The 10,275-nt window shown below is 37.9% G+C and overlaps 1 protein-coding gene across 1 annotated transcript; it reads right to left on the bottom strand.

Moving 5' to 3' along the window:
• Positions 1-2,675: 2,675 nt before the first annotated feature.
• Positions 2,676-10,275, bottom strand: LOC135204898 (zinc finger protein OZF-like). The gene is made up of 3 exons (XM_064235142.1): positions 10,196-10,275; positions 9,483-9,648; positions 2,676-7,707 (listed from the first exon to the last, which is right to left on the bottom strand). The coding sequence occupies exon 3, from the start codon at positions 6,682-6,684 to the stop codon at positions 5,362-5,364; it is 1,323 nt and encodes a 440-aa protein (XP_064091212.1). The 5' UTR covers positions 6,685-7,707; positions 9,483-9,648; positions 10,196-10,275; the 3' UTR covers positions 2,676-5,361.

Below are 10,275 nucleotides of genomic sequence, written 5' to 3'. Positions count from 1 at the left end.
TCCCTCTCTAAGGGGACGTTATTTCGACGTATTTTCGACGTCTCGACGTACTTTTGGGACGTTTTATTGGTTTCATGGTGTGGTTTAATTATGTTTATGGGTTTAATACTGTTTTTAGATATATATAATATAAATATGGTCGGTTTATTTTACGAAATTACCAGCCTGTTCCCTCTCTCGGAGGGGGACGTTTTTTCGACGTCTAGACGCTTATTGGGACGTTTTTTGGGGTATAGGACTTCATTTAATGTCGTTTGTCTGTTTAATGATGATTTTATATATATATACATATATGCGGAGTGTATATTTCGTTGATTGCTTTGCGAAATAAACTGCCTTTTCTAACTTTCGAAGGCGTTTTTTGGCGTTTTTTCGACGTCTGGACGTCTTTTTGGGGACATTTTATTGGTTTTAGAACGTGGTTTAATTATATTTGTGGGTTTAATAATATATTTTTGTATATACAATATGTCTATAGTGTTTTTTTTACGAAATAAACAGCCAATATATTTTTTTCTATTATTTGCGGAGGCGTTTTTTATGTATTTTCGACGTCAGACTTTTTTTGACGGTTTATTGGTTTTAGGACTTGGTTTAATTTTTTATTATTTTATAATTAGATTATATATATGGCATTATATTTCATCGGTTTTTTGCGAAATAAACAGCCAGTTCGCTCTTTGGGGGAAGTTTTTTTGACGTCCAGACATCTTTTTGGGAAGTTTTATTTGGTTTTAGGACGTGGTTTAGTGTCGTTTAAGGGTTTTATAATTATTATATATATCTGGAGTGTATATTTCGTCCGTATTTCGCGAAATAAACAGCCATTCTAGTGTTTTCTATTACTTGCGGAGGCGTTTTTTTCGACGTCTAGACGTCTTTTTTTGGGAAGTTTTATTGGTTTTAGGACGTGGTTTAATTTTTCTATTCTTTTAAAACTGAATGTAAGCAAATTTGGTTTTATTTCGCAAAACAAACAGCCATTTTTAGTTTTTTCTTTTACTTGCGGAGGCGTTTTTTTCGATGAACTTTCGACGTTCAGACTCTTTTGGGGACGTTTTATTGGTTTTAGGACGTGGTTTAATTCTATTTAAGGGTTTAAAATGAATTTATGCACCTGGAATTATATTTCGTGGGTTTTATGCAAAATAAATAGCCTGTTACACCTTCTCTGGGGGGACGTTTTTTTTCCCGACCGTCCCTTAAGGTAGGCGTTTTTCGAAGACTTTCATTTCATCGGTTTTAGGACGTGGTTTAATGTTGCTTATGATTTAGGTTTACCTAATATTAATATATATATATATATATATATATATATAATTATTATATATATATATATATATATAGATATATCCGTAATTTTTGCGGAAAAGACAACCAGTTTTTCGATTTTGAGGCGTGAATTTGGGGTTTTTTTGTTTTTACGTTTATTTTCGACGTTTAATGTTTTTTATTAATTAATTCAATGTTGTTTGTGGTTCTACCAATGTTTTTTTTTTATTTATATGGTTATATTTCGTCGGTATTTTGCGAAATAACCTTTTTCTTTTACTTTCGGTTTTTTCTACGTCAAATCTGGCTTTGACGTTATTAATTAACGTTATTTTCGACATTTCATTGTTTTAAACGATGTAATTCAATGTTAAAAATTGATTTTAATATATGGAGTTATATATCGCCTTTTTCGACTTTCAGAGGCGTTTTTTCCGACGTCGAGTCGACTTTTAGGGCGTTTTTTCGAAGTTTTATTGGTTTTGCGACGTAATTCGATGTTGTTTGTGGGTTTGATAATGATAATATATATGAGGAGTGTTTGTATGGTAGGTATGTTCCGAAATAAACTGAGGTTATCGAAAGATTTTTTTTTTAACGCAAGCAAGCTCGAAGCTCTTTCCATTTAACCTGCATCCTATATATACCGGGAACTGGAAAGGGACAGGAAACTGGGAACCAGTATAGGATGCAAGGATATACCCCAAGATTTATGACTGATTTTTATACCACCACTTCCTAAGCTGGGATCTTAAGGAAATCTTTATCCCCTAATGGCTGAGGAAAGTCCACCTCAGCCGTAAGGAACTCTTTCTATATCTCCTAATGGCTGAGTATTCAAGCTTACCTCCCCCAGCCATCAGGGAGGTAAGCCTGCATACCTAGAATTAAATATAAACCATATTTGAAGACTTTTCCCTAGATAAAGTCTGTTGCAGTGGTTTCAAACCACAATTAAAACAATAGGTGCAGTTTCAATGCTGGTGCTTCCCAGGTTCAACTAGTTGTTTTGACATTGATTAAAAATGACAATTTTGGTATTTTAAATGCCCAGATGCACCTAAGAATGATGCAAATCACAAAGTTATAGTTTGTCTGGTACTGGTTAACGAAGCACTGGATTATGCCCATAACTTCAGCAAGGTTGGATAGGCCTATGTTCAAATGTGTTATTGGACAAAGCATGGCAAGCAAATAATTAACCCCCTGAAATGTTCAAGATTATAATAACTCCAGGATATCAAAGCAGCTCTGATATTAATCTCATTTCAGATAAGCATAACAGAATGAAATGTCGATATTGTGTTTTGGATGTGTATTTGCAATGAAGTCCTACATAAGTATGGCCTGATATTTGTCCAAAATGAATCATGGGCCTAAAGAATGGTAAATGAAAGACCATGGCTATAAAAATAATTTATTGGGAATTATAGTATTACACATATAAAACATCAAATTAATCAGTATCTTTCATAAATAGAATACAAATGCAAGTTACATCAACGCTTTGACGCAACTGAATTACAAAGTTGATGGCAGGGCTTGGCACGACTGACAGAAATTAGATTGAAATATGAATTTTTTCTCATCCATGACTCTTGTAAAAATCCAGTTGAATCTTTTTCAAATGATGCCAGGAAACTTAAACACCTAGCACCTTATTACTTTGGTACTTATAAGAAAAAGGGTCCACTGGCTAAAAATTCACTGCCCATAACGTTCAGAGCTAATGATGATATCACAAGAATCATCTTGAACTATTTGTTTTTCAACAATGCTCAAATTCTTGGACATGTGGTTATCATGACTGTGATATTGCGTTTTAAATCCCTCGGAGTGTCAATGCAGCTTGCGTCAAATTCCCTACCTCCGTCAGAGGTGTCTATCCAAAAGAGGAGGAATTTACAACAAATAGTATGTCTTTCCCATCCAGGTGCCTTTCAGTCAAACCTCAGTCACAGAGGTGTCATAATTATAGTGGTAAGAAAAGAGGTGTTAATCTGCTTGGCCTATAACCATATTAATTAAGTCAAACAGAATTGACTCTCATTCTAGGAGCTTGTACTTTCAGCCTCATTCTGAGGGGGAAACAGCCTAGACCAATAAATCCGAGTACAAGACTCCTGCAGGCCTCTATTGGTTCTAACAGGACATCTTTGCAGAATGTCATTGCTCTCTCAGTCAAAACACTGACAGTGACTAAGACATATTCACTGTTCCAATCAGTAAAGTTAAGCAATACTATGAAAGGAGTCTGGTTGATAAATATATTTGATTCACTCCCAAGCAGTCCCTGCCTCCAATTTTGTTAATGGGCATCACATAGAGAAAGTAGAAAATCCGCTCTCCTCTATGCTTTACCTAGAAAACTCCTGAGTACCTTGATTTACCAAAAGTCGTATGTTTTGGTCAACTCTGGAAGGTACGGCCTAACCAAATTCAGCGCTGGTAAAGCAACCTTTCAGACGATACTTTTTTTCCAGTACATTGTCTCCTGGTCAAATGAGAATATGAGCCTGTCTGCATTTTGATTAATTTTCTTCAACATCTTGGATATTCCCATCCAAGAGACTGATAATAATGACTCATTTAATGGTGACAAGATGGTGGCTCACTAATTCATTCCTAATTAAATTTGCCAAATGATACAGAACATTGGTTCTGACACAACAAATTATTTGTGGTTTTATTTGCCCACTGCCGTGTTCAGGAAACAGTCTAGCAAAGTAAGATGCACAAAACAGAACACTTGTCAAATGAAACCATTCTCACCTAGTTTAAAAAAACTGACACTGTTTTGGCCAGCATAAAACATAACAGATTTCTTAGCCTTGCCTGTCCTATTGTATGGTTTCAGTTTCACTACAGTACTCCTACTTCTTCTCCACGACATATTTCCCTGCTGTTTCTGTCTCCTGAGACTTCTGCAAATTACCTTTTCATGTCATAGCACTTTCGCACAATGTCCAAGGAACCAACATATATGCACATAATATTAAGCCATCGATGTCGTTCAATATCCAATTCACTATGCAGTACCTAGAGAATAACCTACACCCCAAGAGGAATTATAAATAAGTGCTTTGCCACCAGTGGGATTTGATGCACCTATCATTCATAATTCCCCTGTATATTCCCCAATGTTTGTGAATATACAAATTTCAGAGTATTTAACAAAAATTCTCACATACATGATCAACACTCAAGTAACCTTCTTCAACCATATGACACCTGGGTAAGCAAGGAAATGGATATTGGTGACTAAAGCAAGTAGATCTGAGCGCCCCTCAAAACTCATACAGACAGAGTCAACAGGCTATAAAACATAGAGGGCTCCAAAGGGAAATCTAACAACAAAGATAAGTTATAGAATAGTGATAGAATTTTGGCTAAAGGCCGAGCACTGGCACCTATGAAGACAGTGCAGAAACAGAAATTGACAGTACAAGAGTTCAAAAGGTGTAACTGGAGGATAACCTCGCGTTTGCACTATGAATCAGTTGTTAGAAGTGGTGGAAAGTCAGATAAAAAATACGAACAGAGGCACACTACAAGGAATGAAAGGAGTTGCAGCAAGGGGCCAAAAGGGACATTGCAAAGAACCTTAAGTAATGCCTATAGTGAAGACAAGTTAGAGGAAAAGGTGATAAATAAATATGAGGGAACAGAAAATTCAAACAATACACTTGCAATGCCTGATATGGTTTACTGCCATTGTTCTATAGCAACTCCAATGCCTTCTTAAACTCCCTCAGATACTGCTTCTCTGACAGAGGCATCTCTCCTGAGAGAAATTTGATGCTTTTCAATGGGTATTCTGTTTGAAGATGCTCTTCTCTTCTCTGGTAGTTTTCAGTATCTTATGGGGGCAAAATCACCTTGCAAATTATATGCAAAAACCAACATATTCTTCCTGAGTGAGCTCTTAGGAGGATACTGCTTATATTGTGCCTTTTACTTTTCACAGTCTTTGAGGTATCTTGTGAGAAATGCTTTTACAATCACATCAAGTAAAAGGCTTCTATCCAGCCTGAATCGTCAGATGTTCTGATGAGGCCATCTTCCGGAAAATGCGCATTCCCACATTTCCTAAGGCTTCTCACCCAAGTGAGTATTCATATGGCTTCTGACGTGGCTCTTGTGAGTAAACGATCGCCCACAAACACTACAGCTAAATGGCTTTTCCCCAGTATGAATTCTCATGTGACCTCGGAGATGGCTCTTGTGAGAGAAGGCCTTCCCGCACGTACCGCACTCGAAGGGCTTCTCCCCAGTGTGCGTCCTCATGTGATTGGTAAGATTTGTCTTGTGGGCGAAAGCCTTCTTGCATTCGCTGCACCTGAATGGCCTTTCTCCCGTATGGATCCTCAAGTGGTGTGTCAGGTGGATCTTCTGGGAAAAAGCCTTCCCGCACGTCCCGCAGACAAAGGGCTTCGTGCCCGTGTGGCCGTTCATGTGAATCCTGAGGCTGCTCTTCTCAGCAAAGGACTTGCCGCATTCGCTGCAGCTGAAGGGCTTTTCTCCCGTGTGGATCCTGACGTGATTCGTGAGGTTACTCTTGTGAGAGAAGGCCTTCCCGCACTGGCTGCAGCCGAACGGCTTTTCTCCCGTGTGGATTCTCATGTGACTGGCGAGGATCACCTTCTGGGAAAAGGCTTTGCCGCACTCTCCGCACCTGAAGACTCTCTCGTCCGTGTGGTTGCTCACGTGTCGCCTCAGACCGCTCTTCTCGAAGAAGGCTTTCCCACATTCCCCACACTTGAAAGGCTTCTCTCCCGTATGGCTGTTTAAGTGACTCTTGAGACTGATTTTGTGGTTGAAGGACTTCCCACACTCAGTGCACTGGAACGGTTTTTGGCCCGTGTGAATACTCATGTGACTTCGGAGACTGATTTTGTGGGAGAATCCTTTTCCACACTCAGTGCAACTGTAAGGTTTCTCCCCAGTGTGTATCAGCATGTGAGTTTTCAGGGCACATTTATGCCCAAACTGCTTCCCACAATTCTCACACATAAATGGTTTCTCTCCACTGTGGTTATCCATTTCCCCTTCATTTTGCACCTTCTGCTGATTTTTGTCTCTCCTTTTCTGCTTTCTACTGTCTTCCAAAGGAATACCACATTCATCCCGGACGCCTGTCCATATAAAAACACCCCCTCCTTCGCAAACTTCCGTTTTGCAAGTTGGCGACTTTTCCTCACTCCCCACTGGTTCGACCTTGCATGAATAATTCTCGTCAACTTCATCAAATCTGTCTGTCTCCGGTTCTGTCTTGATGGCGGGATTGACAGACAAACAGCTATCATCACTAGCTATGCCGCAGCCCACCAAATCACTGTTTTCGGGATGAGTGGATAACGGATCTTCATTTTCACTTTTCAAAGGATATTCTAAGTGGAGTTCTGAATTCATTTTAGGTTGTTTTTGCTTACAGATGCTGCTCTTTATACTGCTTTTAATCTGCTATGGGATGGCAGTCAAGCTCCCCTCTTTTTATCTCAGGATAATAAAACTTGAGGCAACAGAAAGCCACAACTTCCTGTTTCCAAAACTCTCACAACTCAGAAGAGCCAACTAACTGCACCATGTGTTCCTATGGAAATATTTTGAGCACCTGTAACATCTATTAAAAAATAGATCATACACACACACAGAAACCATTCAGATACAGTAGCACCTCCAGTGAAGAGACAGTTTGGTGGTCTGGCTTCCTGATAAGTAAAAAAGACCCTATACTGCAGTATTATAGCTTACACTTGAATCATTTGTAGATATCTTCAAGCTAACAGCAATTCCAGATAGTTCCGAACCTAAACTAAGCTGTACTTTACACTTGAACATTCAATTTACTTTTTTGCGGTCTAACAGGATCTTGTTGTAAGAAATCCTCTTTTAATTCCTCATCAAGTAAAAGGCTTCTATCTAATCTGTGTCGTCAGATGCTCTTATGAGCCCAGCAAGAAATAATGATAATAATGTAGCAAGTAACTATAGAAGTTAATTAAGCTGAGGTGTTACTGTAAAATATATTCTTTTTAACCAAGCACGGTACACGATAGCATGTACAAATGACATAAAACTGCTTCATTAAATATTGGGAAGCAATTTATTCAGTGAGAAAACTTGGAAGTACTAAAACAAGACTCCTTAAGTACTGGTTCCTAAGAAAACACACCTTGTAAATGAAGGAAAAACTACCTTTTCTTAAGGTAAAACTTGTCGTCATTGTAGTGCTACAAATTTAGTGCCAAGAGCTCTAACATTCATTCATATTTCAATGCAATGGTTCAATAAATCTTCGTCTCCTTCAGTTCCACTAGTTAGGGTAAACTACAGCACATTCATACTTAACCTTTCATTTATTATAGGATCTTCAATAATGTCCATACTCTTGAGGTCACAGTTCAAAGTGTTTCTTCTTTAGGCACGAACATTCTGAAATCAAGGAATACACAATAAACACAAATGTAATAAAAAAATTAATGCAAGAGTTTACATAATGACTATTTCAGGTTCTCATGATGTCCCTTAATAAAATGTGATTAATATCCTTTTTTTTTTTTATCTGTACACATACCTACACCATATGTTTACCCCAGGCTTCAGCCTATGCTGCACAATGCCTTTAAGCTCAAGTCAACAATGTGTTTGGATGACGTGTGGATTTCTTAAATTTGAGTATGCCACACCAAATAGTAAATGTTAAAGTTTCTTTTGTCTTTCTGTAGACAGCTACCATTTTTCCTCACATTTGTTTAAGTTGACAAACAGACCAAGTGTGGGCTAGTAATTGCCAATCAGCCAATTCTACCACTGTCCTTGAGCGCACAGGTTAAGCTGGCCTTATCCCTATGACACTGTCACCTCAGCCAATGAAATCTTCACAACCTTCCAGGTCTACTACCCATAAGCACCCTGCCCTTTCACTCTCCTCCATCCCCAGTGGATTAGACAGTGACAATGACATTGAGTGCATTTAAATTTGCAAACAAAAAACAAAACTGTTGGTAACATAAAAAATACTTAAATGTCTGTGTATCAGAATAACTAAGCATAACCGGCTTTGTATGCACTCCATACAGGTATGTAATGCACAGAGAGAGAGAGAGAGAGAGAGAGAGAGAGAGAGAGAGAGAGAGAGAGAGAGAGAGAGAGAGAGAGAGAGAGAGAGAGAGAGAGAGAGAGAGAGAGAGAGAGAGAGAGAGAGAACACAAGCTGAAAAATTTATATGAATACAAAGCTACACTGCATTAATTAATGGTCAACTGAATACTGTATTAGAGTTAACATTGCTATATATGGTACACTACCATAGAAATAGTATTTAAAATATCTAAAAATGTCATACATGGTACAAAGGTGACATTAAAACAATATCTCAAGATGGCTGACACAAACAAACTAACAGTACAGCATGTTTTCATTCATCCCAATTTGCTCACTGATGGAATTGTATTAATGGAACTCAAGTCTTTCGGTAAAGTTTGTCTGCAGAAACTTTTACAAAATTTCTGCCCAAAACAATACAAACCTCACATTTCATGACTTTCTTTAGTGTGAACTATACCACTGCAAAACCACTGATTTGGAAGAAAGTGGCAAAGTGGTAGTATAAACTGCCTGCTTAAGGCTAGGCCAACAGAAATAACACTACTACATAAAGGTTATGCTTGCTCTTGAGCCATGGGTGGGAGGGGCCACTTAGGCCAACAATAATTTTAAATATAGTCATCGGCACACCACAGTCACCTTTAACTCAATAATGCACAAGATGCAGAAGTTACAGTATCCATTTAATTTCATTTTTTCCTACCAGAATGGACGTAAAATAAGCTAAGCTTAAAAACTTTAAAAAAAGACGTAAAAATACAGGGACAAGCAGAAGAAGAGTTAATTACATAGCCTAATGGATTCAGGGGCCACATTCCTGTTAAACTTGCTATATACTGGTTTAAAACTAATAAATAAAGTAAATATGTACATTAACCTTATAATTAACTCAAAACTTGAGATACTATGTCATAATGTTTCCACACATAAGGATGACAACAGCATAGGGCTACCAATCTCATCCCATAATAGCAGATAAAAACTAAAAAGGTAAAGCTTCCTGGAGCTTGTTCCTCCATACGGGAAAGGGCATATTGATAAAAAACAAAGAAATAAAATGTTCTTCACTTACACATTACTAAACAACCTTCAATACAAACCCCTGACGAAGAGTCATGTGACACAAGAGGGTTAGCCTAGCCGTGATGGTCGAAAGCGAGACAAATTCTGTTCACTATAAAACGATGAACCTCCAGTCCACCTATGAACACGACCACCTCCCTTCGATTTGCTGCGCAGTGCTGACTTCACAATCATACATTGTCCCTGGAAAGAAAGCTCGAGTTTAAGCAAAATTCATACGGTGGGATACTATATTGGCTTGAAATTACTCAGAATCTCATTTGTTTAGCAAATTTCTGAAACAGCACAGTAAGAAAAACTACAATGAACCAAACAAAAAACTTCTAGGTATCCGTTTTCTTCTGAAGATTGAAAAATTAACCCACAAAATTACTGTGTAGGTATAACGTCTAAGTGAACACGTTATACACAGTAATTTTGTGGGTTTCTTTTTCAAAAACTTCAATGTCTCCTTCATTATAAACAGACATAGGTACCTACTAGCTAGCCTAGAATTGTCAATTGCCTTCTACAGCACGTCCCAAGTACCTAGGCTATAGGCTAATTCATACTCTGGATTAAACTGCAAGGCGTAGCTAGTCATATTTTACCATTATTAATATTAAAATGGGCAATTTAACTAATTAATGCTTTCAAATTGAATGACTTTTACAAAGTAGTAAACCCAAAAGAGACAAAAATAAGTGACCTTATCTCATATTTCAGGGCAAAGTTCAAACCCAAATCTCACCGGGAATCACTTGAAAAGTCGGAATGGAATGGCGCATTCCAAATCAGCTTCGAATTCCATTTCACGACGAAGCAAAACCA

Source organism: Macrobrachium nipponense, chromosome 47, assembly GCF_015104395.2.
Source record: "Macrobrachium nipponense isolate FS-2020 chromosome 47, ASM1510439v2, whole genome shotgun sequence".
Taxonomy (NCBI): Eukaryota; Metazoa; Arthropoda; class Malacostraca; order Decapoda; family Palaemonidae; genus Macrobrachium; species Macrobrachium nipponense.
The sequence above is the reverse complement of the archived record's forward strand: the minus strand, read 5'-3'. Positions and strand labels throughout refer to the sequence as shown.